The following is a 13,826-nucleotide window of genomic DNA, read 5'->3' as shown; positions in this document are numbered from 1 at the left end:
CTGGGGTGTGGGGTTGTCCTTCCAGCAGGTTTTCCCCAGCTGCACTAGTGCAGTAGAAGCTGTACTGCAGGCAGGGCTGGCTCTGGCTCCTGTGTGAGCCCAGCATCCTTGGGGCATCTGCAGCTGCTCCTCTCAACCACAGTATTGCTGTGTGTGCTCAGCCCTTCTGAAAATCACTCCTCAACCATGTCCTTACGTTGCCTCATCAATAAAAACAGGGGTAATTATATCTCACCTATCTTTAGTAGTGCCATGCAGCTCAATTTGTTTTAGGGTACACTGCTGTCACCTTGGGTAGCTGAATAGAATCCAGGTTACGGTTGGTGCATCTTTAGTCTCACCAGCAACCTTCCTCTCTGCTCAGCACAAGGCTTTGTGTATCCATTTGCTATAACAGAAACCTTTTTTACTCAACAAAAGCCAACCGAGGCAATTAAAACAGTCAGAAGTGATTAATGTGACTGCACTGGGTGAAAGCTAAAACAGCTAGTAGTTAAATAATGGCAACCCTTTTGCTATCTCGGAGCAACAGATGGGGAATGATTTAGAAACAGCATTGAATCTGACACCTCGCACCAGGGGCAGATTGGTAACTGTGTGCAGGAGCCAGAAATGCACCACCTCAAAGGGTGCGCTGATAAAGTGCTTAATTGGTGGGAGCGTGTGGCTTGTTTATGCACACACACAGGCAGGCCCTCAGCTCCAGGTAACACATGGACCTACAATGGGATTGCAATGGATTGAAGGGCAGCACACAGTGTGCTCAGCAGGTGGATCAGGCACTGGGAGCCAACACTGGGATGCTGTAGCCTTGTTTCAGAGCCTGGGGGAGGAAGCTGGAAGCAGTCCTTTGCAGGGATGTGGCTGTGGTTTGCATGGAGATGGACACCAATGTCCCCATGGGGACTGAAGTCCCTCTTCACCTGGTGCATGAGTGCAAGTTCACATTCACTCCAACACAAGAAATGGAAATCATTTGTTTCTTGGACTAGACTTGCTCTGCTAATGATCCTTCCATCACTATTGCTGTTTTGGTGAGAAGCGTGATACGTATCATCACACAAATCTATATTTTCAGTAATCTTAGCATGCTGGTGATGCAGGTGCTCTATCTCTGGTTTTCCGCATATGGCAGAGTTCTGCCTGTGATTGTTCATCCCCAGTCTTTTTGCCAAGCTGTTCAGAAAGGAGCTCCCTCATGGGTTTTGCTCCAAACAAACTCAATTAGTTCAAACAGTAAACCTTTGTTAATTCAGCTGAGAGGGGCTGGCTGCTCCTGACAGAGGCAGTGCTGCGGCCCTGAAACAGGGCAGCACTGGGAGGAGATGAGATTTGTTCAATTGTAGTGGAGTTGGCTGAAGGAAGGATCCACTTTTATTCATTTTTGAGTCTTTGGGTGCGTTGCAGCATGGCTCCTGTCCTTGTCCCCATGCAGGGGAGTGTGTGTTGCTCCCAATCCCTCTGGGAACCCCCATGAGCAAACTTCTGCTCAGAGCTCAAAACAGAGTTGAAGAGAAACTGGTGCTGTCAGGTTTATAAATTGTTCTGAGGTGGTGAGACGTTCAAATCCAGGTTCCCTCCACCATCTCTTGCCTCAGAACTGTGCTGCCAGCCCTCTGTCTGCACTGCCAGGAGCCCAGAATTAAAGCAGAGTTTAAATAATGTAAAAGCTCTGTGGAAATGTATTGTATTTCAAAGGGCAGATATTAAAAGGGTATAATAATGTGCAGTTATTTCTGATGTCTTCTGCAAAGAGAAGAGATTGCTTGCAATAGATAAGTGCAATGCAGAGTAGGAACTGAGGCAGTCTGATCCCATTTTAATCACGTGGTTTGAGCAACTCTTGATACGTACACATGCACACACATACTGTCCAGTGGGAACTCATCCAGAATGGAAACCAGGTCTTGGGCAGCCGGCCGAGTTTTGGCTGCAGCATTGCATAGATGGAGGTTTTTTGGTTCCTGGTGATACCCACTCATCAGAAGTGCAGGAGACCATTGCCAATGTCAATGGCTATAGTATCAGCTGGGATCTTCTTGTTCTGACATTGTTGTGTTGGTGTCTTTGCAGATGACAGAGGGCCGGCACTGCCAGGTGCATCTCCTCGATGACAGGAACTTGGAGCTGCTGGTTCAGGTAAAGACCATCCTGGTGTATACCAGTGTATAGCATGGCTAGGCCCAGTGCTGACCCCATTTTCATTCTGTTCCAGTGATGTGTACCTGTGCTGGGAATGACATCAAAGCATTGACCATTGCAAAGTCTTAAACCATGCAATGAGCCCACTGAAAAGGTTGTATTAGAGCTCCAAAGTACTTTGTTACGCTCCCCTGCGTGATTCTGATTTGTCCCTCATTTGATTAAAAATAAATGTTGTTTTTGTGCCAGATTTCCCTGCTTGGTAGCGTAAGGAGTGCAATTGGGGCTGAAGCTGTAAGAGATATTTGAAGAAGTTGTATCTCTTACTATAGCTACTAATAGAGGTGGAGTTAATGGACATATTCTCAGGCATGCAAGCCCTTCCTCAGACCTGCTTTTTTCCACTTGGGCATGGTGCTTCCAGAGGACATTTTCATTATTAATAAGAAGTCTGAACTGAAATGAATTGAGTGGTGTTGGTTCTTTCAACAGCCCAAGCTTCTGTCTCGAGAGTTGCTGGATCTGGTGGCTTCTCACTTCAACCTGAAGGAAAAGGAGTACTTTGGGATAACATTTATAGATGATACGTAAGTATAGTCACTTGTTTTAAAGAGCTGTGCTCTAACATCCCTTGCTGACACTTTCACTTCTCATATTTGTCTCGCAAGGTGGAAAAAATGGATTCAGAAATAATTTCCCATGTGGCAGTTCCCATCACAGGTGCAGGGCTGGCTGCTAGGCCTCACAGGGGCTGGTAGGAACTGTTTACCTGTGGAACTTTTACAGCACCAGTGTATTATTAAGTTGTTCTCATCTTGAACCTCTTTTGCCACATCCTGGCTGTTTGAAGGTGCCTTCTTCCATCTCGCCTATAAAATCCCTCAAGAGCACTGTTGACGCTTGGCTTTTTTCCCCAAGAAGAGCTGCCATGGAGTTCTTAGTGTTTTTTTATTTGCTGGTAAAGTGCTGCCAAGGGATTACCTAGAAGCCCTGGGCTCTCGAGGCTCCCTTGGGTGCTCCAAACTGGGCATGGGTGCTCGCTGTGGCCTCTGGAGGGCACCCATGCTCTATGGCTGGCCAGTGTCCCAGTGCTGTGAGACAGCAGGTGACTCCTGGGCTGCCCTGACCCCCATGTCCTGGGGGAAGTTACCGGGGCTTGAGGGTTTTTTAATTTTATTTTATTCATTTTTCTGGTTCATTTTTAGTTTGATTTAGGGGGGCCATGGTACAGAGCACTGTTTCACTTGCCTCATTAATGAGTGTGCCTATGGTAAGGCTCTCTGCTCAGAGATGGAGTCATGTGTGAAGCTGTGGCTGGTGCTCCTGAGTGTGCAAAAGCAAACCATGTCAACATCTTAGAGAACAAGGAAAAGGTGCTGAACTGCTTGCCTGCATCAGAGCTGACTTTTGCAGTTCTAAAAAGGACTCGCACTTGGAGTAAAAGTGAGCACTGAAAAGTCCATGTTTCTGTATTTTCCTTCCCAGTTTTAACCATCTCCCTGATCTGTTCCTGCAGAGGTCAGAGCGTCTGGCTGCAGCTGGACCACAGAGTCCTGGATCATGACTTGCCCAAGAAACCAGGCCCAGCAACGCTGTATTTTGCTGTTAGGTGAGTAATTCCTTCCACGATGAAAACTGTGCCCATTTTGGCTCATTTATCACCATGATTTTTGTTTAAAAGAACAAATTACTGATTTGATGGAGGATATAAATGTCAAAGTGGTATGTTATTTTTAGATGGTGGTTGAGTCCTGGATAAGTGCTGCTTTCTTTTCTGTTTAGCTGCAAATTAAGGTGGTTTGCAACCTGCTACTTTTTAAGCTGTTGTTAGCACATTGTTCCTGTTCTTATTTAGGAATTATTTTAAATCTTAAAATCTCTCAATTTTAAATCTTTTTTTTTGCTCAACTTGTCTTTAGTAGTGTTATATTTTGATAGTTTATTTAAACAGCTACACTTGATCTCATGTTTACTTAAAGTTTGTCAGTACTTGAAAGGGATTGCTGCTGGCTTCTTTGCTCACACAGCTCCAACCAGTCCCCAGGAGAGACCAAAATCCTAACAAAGTGATGATTTTGGCCAAAGTAATTGCATTACTTCAGGGTTTAAGCTAGCAGAGCTCTACTGATTAGGATGCAGTTTTTTCAGGCCCAAACCAGACAGAGCTTTGCTGGCAGGGAAGACTAAGCATCGTTTTCTTAATATTGTTGGAGTTCTTATTTTTGTCTTCCTTACAGTCTGTGAGGGAAATAAGGGCAGACTGACCTCATTCACTTTTCATATCAAGATTTTGGCCTTTGTGTGTTTAATTATCTACAGCATTTCCAAAGCAGAGCCTGTTGTGTGGTTGGGTCAGTTGGCATTGTCACCCCACCACGTCCTCTGCACCCCAAATACTGTGGGGATGGTTTAGACAAATGGTTCTTTGTTTTTGCTGAATACGTGCTAATCTGTGATGGTGTTGTTTTCTTCTTTCCCTTCTAACACTCTAACAACAACAACAAAGAAATAAGGGGGGGGAGGGGGGGAAGAAAAAACAAAAAAACACAGAACATTTAAAAAGGAATTATAGAATCATGGAGTCACCTGAGTTGGAAGGGACCCATGAGGGTCATTGAATCCAACTCTTGGCTTCACATGGGACCGCCTGAGTTGGAGGGAATCTGTAAGGGTCATTGAATCCAACTTCTAATAGTAATGAATATTCATGTATACTGCAGTCTTAAATGCTCACTGTTTGAGGATCTAGAAGGCTAAAGTCTGTGACTGGATGTGGTTGTTTTTGTACATCCCTCCAATAGCCTTATGTTGTCACCTCCTAATATGTGATAATACACAGGGATATTAAAGGACTTGGGTCGATCTAAGGATCTTCTCAGAAGATACCGATGGTCTTGACTCCTGTGACAGTTGCCAGGGCTTAAACTGTATGCCAGACTTTTTCAGGAGCGGAGAGCACAAGAAAGCCATAAAGACAGTCATATATCTTGAGCAATTCTGTGGCTGGAGTTGATGCTGTTGGCTTGAGATGTTCATTTTTACCCACCCCATTGCAAGGTGATCTTCTGTAGGACAGGGTGTGCAGAGACCTGGTCAAGAGCTGATGCAAGAAGAGTGGGCTTGGGAAGATCAACTTCTAGAGGCTTATCTTAAGCCTTGGCTGCTTGAGGATCATGAGTTCTAAAAGAAGAAATAAAGCCCACAGAAGTGGGCAGTGGATGGGAAGCCTGTGAGGAGCAGAAGGATAATTAGCAATATAAAAACTATCTCAAGGTAAAAATATACATATTCTATATGAAATGTCACTTCAAAATGTACAGCACTATTTTTGCCGCAGCCTTTTGGATAAGTGAATGACTCCAGGCATTTGTTGGATGGCATATGCCTTGGATGATTGGTTCAGACACTTATCACATGCAAACACATTTGCCATGCCATTGACTGTTCTTTAATTAAACTCTCCTGAGAGCAGCTGAACTGCACAGTTGGAGGCTGGCATGGAAAGCACAGCAGGGCTGGGTGAGTGGCATACAGTTGAGTGGGGATGCCCATTTCGTGATGGGGATGCAGAAGGGTACCCGGAGCCCTCCTGAGCAGTCCTTTGTTAAGGTGCAGCACTAGGCAATTTCCAGAGCAGCACTGGTGTATCTCCAGGTGTCTAGTTATACCTCTCCTTCAGTTCACAGCTCCCAGACCCTGAGCTTTTGCCATTCACTAATGAAACACATGGTAAATTATTTCAGGTTTTAATTATTTTTCTTCAGTTGACGTAAACTCAAGTCAGTCACATAAATTTTCATGTGATACACACAGCTGCTGAAGGGCTGTATAGTGCAGATTTAGGACTTACAAAAGCATCTTTCCATTTTCAAGGATGCTGACAGCATCAGAAATAAAAGGAGAACACTTCATTGCATTTCCAAACATGCCTGTCATCCCTCAGACATCCTTTTCTCTGTGGCCTTGTGTTTTCCATCTGTACTGCAGCGATAAGAACATACAGCTTGTGCCACAGAGGAGATGAAGCACCCAGGTCTGCTCAGAGTAGGGGTATTGCTTGTACAGGAGTGCCCTCCCCAGACCAATGGCTCCTACAGTCTCCTGCTACAGGGTAACTATAAGCCATGTCTGGTGTTCCTAGCTGAAAGAAACTGCAAATGCAAATGAAGCCATTAGTTGAAGAAAATTCCCATTTCAACAGGCTGGAGGAAAGCTTTATTGGGTTAAGGTACTAGCCTCTAATGTTGGTCCAGCAGCGTGCTGGGCGAGGACCAGCAGAGGTTCTTGCATGCTGATGCTCTGCATTTCTGGAGAGAATCATGACTGTATCTGAAGTGTGGTTTAGCAGAACTGCTAAAATGGTACTGGGTGTGATCGTGAAAGGATATAGCAATACCCATGGCTCTTCTCAGTGAAAGATAAATCATGGAAAAGCCCCTTGTAGATGTCTGGGGCAAGCTTCTGGGCTTGGGTCTGTCCCAAAGCTGCTTGAGTGTGAAATGAGAATGTTTTCTACTTACCCTACAGAAGTATTCCATAGAAAGACATCAGTGGGCAGAGCAGGAGGCTATGGGGAGCCTCAGGGCTACACAGAGCCGGCTATGTGTGAACCATCCAGCCCTCCTGCTGCCAGAAGCAGTGGTGGGATCTGCACTGCCAGGGTGGTGGTGGTGGTTGCCCCAGCCTTTTGTTTAGCTGAAAAGAGTATAACCCATCTAGCATCAAGTGAGAGAGCCTGGATCTGATCTGTAAGGAGCTGACTTTGATAATGAAGCACAGGTATCCTGCTAAAGGAAGATTGTCAGGACCACATTTAAACAGACTTGTCTCTTTGAAATGACTTGGCAGTTCTGTGCTCTTTAAATTAGAGACATGTTTTCTATGCACCTTTCAGCGCATCTCAGCACTGCCTACTTTGATGCCCCAAGTGAGTCAGAGAAGTGCACAGACAAGTTCTGTGTGATTTTGTAGAGTGCCACCTGCACACATAATGTTGTATAACAAACCAGGACACATCTGTTCACCTTGGCTGGGCTAGCATAACCAGCCATGGACTTGCTTCCTTTGGTTGTGAGGTTTGCCCCTTTAAACCTTGAGATGAGAAGTCATCAGATGTTCTATGATCTACTGAGCAGAAGGAGTTGTACCCTACATGTTGTTGGTCCATGATTTTCTACTTGTTCCCTCCTACTAGTCAGGAAACAAAGCTCAGTGGTTGTAGTTCCTCTGTACCACTTTATTGCTGGAGAACAAAATGCCAAGGCAATGATTTGAAAGGAAGATGAAGCCTATACAGGAAAGTAACTATGTTCTTTTTCTTAATTATCAGGTTTTACATTGAAAGCATCTCCTTCCTCAAGGATAAAACAACAGTCGAGCTGTTCTTCCTGAATGCCAAGTCCTGTGTACACAAGGTAAGGCTCAGCATCCTCTGGAGCTCCATGTTGTCCATCTCTCATTACTCATCCCTACACCCCTTCTGCAGACCCTATGGGCAAGGGTGATGATGGCTTCCTGGTCATGATTCCACAGCCCTGCTGTGTGCAAACCACACTGAAACAGCTTGAATACCAAAAAGCCTCTAAGTCATTTGAAATCTGGGTTGTAGCTTTATGGATAGGCTCTGTCTGAGTGATGTATCTTTGTGTGCTACATAGTATACATTTGAGGAAGGTGAGGAAAGTCATCTGCTATGAATGTGGTTCTTAGTTCTCTGATTTCATGCCTTAATTCACTTCATAAAGTCACAAATCCCTTAAGTTCACAATCAAAGGCAGTTATTACAGTGCTTCTTGTGTTTACTCTGGTTACAAATCTTCCAGTTTTTGTTAAATGTGTAAATTGGTTATTCATAACATACATATGTAGTACATAATATGGCACATATATATGTGTATGTGTATGTATACGTGTGTGTGTGTGTAGTATCATTGAAGTAAAATTTATCTGCTGCAGATTCATCTTGTTCTGGAAAAAAAAAAAAGGGCAGTATGGCAGCCTGATTGTGTCCTTAATAACCAGAGGAGCAGCAGCAGCCAAGGTTCAGTGAACTTTACTCCAGCAAAGCCTAGTTAATATCAAACTTGAGTATCAGGGTGTTTTATACTCATGGTTTAATCTGCCTGAGGGGGTCACTTGGTACTTCTTGGAAAACAACTGTTTATTCTTAGCTGGTGTTGAAGCTCAGAATAGCAGGCCAAATTTTTCACCTTTAATACATTTCATATTTTGGAAGAGTCTCACTGTATCCAACATTCATTATTTTACTGGTGGGATCAGGAAGCTTACTTGAAATGCAATTAATGACAAAGTTGTGGCTGTGGGTTGCGCAGGAATTGCTTTCTGGAAGAGTGGAAGGAACTAGCACCTTTTCACAAAGCCTTCACATTTGAAATAAATGTTTGAAGAACTCGAGGCCTTGCTGGTTAAGTTTAATAAAAAGCAAATCTCCCTTTGGCTTCTTTGCCATTTTCAATGAAGGGTCTTGGCAACTTGCACTGATCCTTTCAGGGAATGTTGGAGCAGTTCAGACAAAGCAAAAAGAAACTTGGAATTGGGAAGTGGGACTGGTTTTCTTCCTGCAATGGGGAAGGTGCTGCTGCCTCCAGAAGCAGTCTGCTATTGAAGTAAATACTGGTTGCATGTTTGGGTGCCAGTGTGTGCGTTTATGTAGATGCATAAAGCACAGGATGAAGGGAGGAGAGAGAAGGGAGGTGTGAAAAACGCCATTACTGATCATAGGTGTGTTGTCAAGCAGTTCATGCCACCCTGTTCCCTGAGCCCCAACAGTGTTCTGACACCTTAATTATGTGGAGTGCACTGAACCAAAATGGCCCATGTTGGTTATGCAAAGGGAGCGATGTGTGGCAATGGGAACTCAGCTGAGTGGGTGCAACTATGGGCAGGACTCAAGCTGTTTATTTAAAGTTCATTTACTTTCAATATTTGTTTGGTTCAGTAGCTTTTAACCTTCACATTAGTTTCTTTTCAAAGACTTTTTACCCCCATGTAGTAAACTTCAGGCTTAGCTTCCTAACCTGTTTCTTTTCTTGGAACTTCTGTTCTCAATGGGGTTTAATAGCTGCCCTCTTGTCCTTCTTTACCTCTCAGCTCCAGAATCCTGCAATCCTTTTTTTGCCCCTTTTCTGCAGATTGGGTGCCATGTTGCCCTAACAAGGGTTTGAAGAATTAGGGCTTTGCCTATTTTGCAAATTCCATAGTCATTTTGACAAGGGGAAAACAAGGCAGACAATAGGATTTCTAGTGCCAAAAATGTATTTCTTTCTACTCCTCACCCACTCACCACCTCCGTGCTTTTCTGTCAAAGCTCCTTTGTGCCTCTGCCCTTTGCCCATGTGCCAGTGTGGTGCATGCTGTATGACCTGCCTCTTTCTCTGCACATCCCCTTTGCCTTGTGCTCATCCCCTGAGTGCAGCTGGGCAGCCAGGGGAGAGGCCCTTGTTTCCAGGCAATGAGGACTGAGGTTTTACTCCTTGCTACTGTGAGTCGTGTTCAACCAGTGCTGGACATCTGCATCCAGAATTGCTGCTGCACTGAACTGCTCCTTCCCACTTCTCCTATCTTAATCCACCACTGCAACAGCAACATTTTTCTTCTGGTGCATGCTGTGCACTGTAATGCAAAACTGTTTCACGCACCTGGAAAATAAACTTCCTCTGTTAGATCTGCCAGCACACTCAGGGTTTGCTGGCCGTGGTCTCCCTGTTTCTCATTGCACATGAACTGAATGCAACATTTGCTGTTCTGCTTTTAAGAACACTCTGTGTTTCCTCATTGCTAGTGGGTCCATGCAGCTTGGACTCCAGCCTGGACAACAAGTGCTACCAGCTCTCGGGCCCTACTCTTTTTTCATGTCAAGCTGCCCATTGTCTCACTGCTCTCCTATGGCTGTCTGGGTCCTATGTAGTCAGTATAGCTGGCTGGCTCTGCTTTCCAACATCCATGCTCTTTTGGGTTGGAGCTTGCAGAAGCTGTGTGCTGCCAGGAGCAGTGTGAGCCCACAAGCAGGAGCTGGAACTTAGATCTCCACGTGTAGGGAAGAGCTTCTTAGTGATTTAGTTATAAATGAGGTTATTCATGTATATTTTGCAATGGCTATAAGCACACTTTGTTCATTGTGACACTGTTTTCACACATGCTGCGCCTTCTCAAGGCTTTGAGAACTTGTGCCTGAAAGCCTTCAGCAGTGACAGCTTCAGTTTACATGCTTTCCTGTCAATGAATTTAAGAAGCTGGTTTAGATTGATGGTGATCTGTGAAATCTTCTGCACAGCAGAGGCTTGAACAGTGAAAGTTCAGCACGCTTTTTCAGGTGAAATGGGTATCTCAGTACTGAAATGTTTGCATGGGGGTAGGATTGCTTTGGTACATGTTCAGTATGCTGTTGCACCAAACCTCTGGCCATAGCTGGGATGCTTTCAATGAGGGTAGGAGCTGAGTGCACACATGATGATGATAAATTTGGGAAGATAAATTAGTCTTTCAAAACAGCCTAGTTTGGAAAAATTACACCCTACTTGGCTAGCAAAGCACTGTCAAGTTTATTGTGCATTACAGCTAACCTCCTTACAGCTCTGCAGCCATACAGTTGACTCTGTGCCAGTCCTTAAAATACGTTCTGTAAACGAAGATCTTGGTCAGGTTGGCTGCGTTCCCCTTTTCCCATCTATATTTGGGTGTTGGGGGATTTATTTATTTAATTTTGCTTTTGTTTTAAGGACTTACAAGAATTGCCTTTAAAATAATAACATAACGTTAAAGGAAATGAAAGTTTTTGGTGGAGTCTGTAACTGTGCTGGCTTCATGAACAATGATGCTTGTGAGCACTTGGCAGCCTGAAGCCCAGAGCTTAGAGAGAAGAGCTGTTGAAGCAGACCCCTGGTGTGATCATGACGTCTGGCTGGCTTCCAGCTCGCAGAGAGCAATGTGGCTGTATATTAGATAGCCCTTGAAAGTTTTATAACGGATATTTCTTAATTCTCCCCTATCCCTGGGGAGAGGGGAGCGTTCCCATGCAGCCTTGTAACACTGTATAGTCTGATCCAAGCCAAGTCTATTAAAACACTGTCTGTGGTTCTGTTCCTGATGGCAGGTGTGAGGTGCAGGGTGAGGACCAGCTGCCCTTTGCTCTTCTGCCTTCCAGGCTGTGTTCTGCTATTGTGGGTGCTGGTGGCCACCTTTTTGGACTGAGCCCCCAGTGGTGCATCAGCAGATGAGGATGGAGCACAGTCATATCAGTGAATGCAGTGTGACTGGCTGTCCCTGCCTCTTGGGAGAAGACAGGACACCCACATCAACTGGCAGATCTCCATGGGAGCCCCCCACTCACTAGTACCCCATGGCATGTCCTCTGGGCCTCACTGGTAGCATGGGGAGGTGCTTGCCATGGGGTGGGTGTAGTTGAGGGCCTGCATGGTGGTTATAGAGATTGGTCCAAGGCTGCCTGCTGTGAATGGCAATGATGCCCTAGAAGCACTTGGTTGTTGAGGCTCTTGGTGGGGAGGTGTAGCTCCTGTCCTAGCTGCAGCTGGGCCAGCCCATTGCACATGAGGGATGAGCTGGTTTGCAGACAGAGCTTCATACCTTGCATCTCCTGTCAGTCATCTCCTCTGAGCCTAACTACCAGCATTAACTATGGTGGAGAGTTCTGTACTTTTGATCTTCTGGCCATGGGGCGAAGCTGTTGTGACAGCTCAGCCTGTTCTGGTATCTGTGTGTTGGGTATCTTGCTGTGGCATTGTGGTAGGAAAGCAAAAGGATCCAATTATATGCTAAGCCTAATGATGCTTGCTATGTATTCTGGCTTACAGAGAAGTGTTTCTGTGTCCTTCCCTTGTTCTTTGCTTTAAACTTCTACACTGTATTCATGGATGGGGGGGAAGCAGCATTATATGATGGAGGCCTTATGCTGAGCTATGCAGATAAGACTCAAAGCAGCTGCCGCTATCCCTTGAGCTTCATCTGAGCTTTGGCTGAGGTACAAAACACAGACAAAGGAGATGAGGATGGCTGGCAAAGGCAGCAAAATAGAGGGTGTAACAGAGAAACCTGAAGCTCTGGCTTGCTGTGAGGTGATACAGGGCAGCGGGTGACGTAGCTTTTGTTTGGCTGCGTTGGCCACAGCCTCTGAGCCTCACAGCCCCTGCCAAGAACAAGCTGCTACATCGAGACCAGCAAGGTTTGGAGCTATAGGAGGGGATGGGATGGGAATGGACGTTCTGTGTGACAATGTGAACCATAGGCAGTGCTGCTGGGATGGGGACACAGGTGATCAGAATGGGTGTGCACATCAGAATGGGTCCTGGAGGTATCACTTTCAGGTTTTCAAGCTGGAGGGGCATTCTCTTGCTTCCATTGTGTCTCCTCAGTGTAACTGAGAGCACTACTCTGAAAGAGCGCGTTGTTGAGCTTGCTGACCTACTTATTGCAGAGCTGCTGATGGTGTGGTGCAACAGGTTGTGGGCGACAGCCCATCTCAGCAGTGCAAGCCTCCTTGCTGCTGCCTGTGCTCCTAAATAAGCCTTGAATGCTGGAAAGCCATGAGTCTTTATTCTCTGCAGGGACCTGGCATTGTATCATGGGTCTCTGGGGACACATCTGAGGGTTCAGGGGGCTGAGGGAAGTTGTGGTGGTGCTGGGCGAGGGCACAGAGCTGGCGTGGCTTTGTTCACTTGTGCTGGGCCCACACCCAGCTAATTGCTGTCCTCAATCCAAACATGCTCCTGCAGATGTTTGGTTCCCTCCTTTCCCTCTAATCGCCCCCTTCTTTCTCTCCTTCTTTAATCACCTGTCAGAAATCACAGGTAATTACATTCAATATTGTAGCTGTCTTGAGGCTACCAGATCCTAATGTGGATTTTTTGGGGGCTGTATTTGGTTGATATAAATTCTTTAAGAGGTTGGTTTGAAGGAAGGGGGTGCTATAATATCTTAATTTTCATATTTTTATGTGAAACATTTCTGCTGTCAGTCTTCAACCTCTGGAGGTTATGTGTGCTCTGAAGAAACTGTTTTCATTGCTCTGGTTCTAAGGAGTTAGAGATGGCCGTTCCCGTGTTGTTTGTTTATAAAAAAAAATCCTGCTTTAAGCAATCTAAAGACTTCCTTAGCACATTTAATGCTCATCTGGCTATTCTCGATCTTATTCTGTGTTTTCTTCAGGGTTTCAGGCTTGCATCTCTGCCAGTCAACTCTTGTTGGTTCTGTATTTAATGAGGGTGTACTGCTCTATTCACAGCTAGGCCTACAAATGTGATAAAAATCACCAGGCTTGTTTCTGTGCAGGAAGAGACTTGAGCTCCTGCCTGAACCATGGGCTCAGTTCTATGCCTGGACCCTGAAGTCAGGAGCAAATCATTGCTAGCTACTGCAGTGCTGCTGTGTTCCTGCAGTGCCATCACTGCCACTTCTGGACATCTGCCACAGCATTTTGTTATTTTGATATTTGTCAGAATGACAAAAGCCACCTGAATCCTCTGGACCAAATGCAGTGCTTAGATAAGCGGCCATTCAGAGAGACACAGAGGGAGATGAAGTTGTCTTCCAGCTTAAAATGATTGTTTCCTATGCAAACTCTAATGGAAAAATATCAATTTCATCCCTTCCCTAGAGCTGCACCCTCTATTCTGTTTAAACTTATTTACATCTAAAAGGTATAAGACTCA

General features: G+C 45.3%; 1 protein-coding gene across 5 annotated transcripts in view; it reads left to right on the top strand.

Moving 5' to 3' along the window:
- The window catches only part of FRMD4B (FERM domain containing 4B), a 105,885-nt gene that overhangs the window by 51,514 nt on the left and 40,545 nt on the right, over positions 1–13,826 (top strand). For all 5 annotated transcript variants that reach the window (XM_015875311.2, XM_015875314.2, XM_015875312.2 and 2 more), the window contains exons 2-5: positions 2,074–2,139; positions 2,635–2,729; positions 3,659–3,751; positions 7,472–7,556. In XM_015875311.2, the coding sequence (XP_015730797.1) occupies positions 2,074–2,139; positions 2,635–2,729; positions 3,659–3,751; positions 7,472–7,556 (339 nt within the window). The remainder of the gene's footprint in view (positions 1–2,073; positions 2,140–2,634; positions 2,730–3,658; positions 3,752–7,471; positions 7,557–13,826) is intronic.

The sequence above is a fragment of the Coturnix japonica genome, chromosome 12 (genome assembly GCF_001577835.2).
Source record: "Coturnix japonica isolate 7356 chromosome 12, Coturnix japonica 2.1, whole genome shotgun sequence".
In the NCBI taxonomy this organism is placed as follows: Eukaryota; Metazoa; Chordata; class Aves; order Galliformes; family Phasianidae; genus Coturnix; species Coturnix japonica.
The sequence above is the reverse complement of the archived record's forward strand: the minus strand, read 5'-3'. Positions and strand labels throughout refer to the sequence as shown.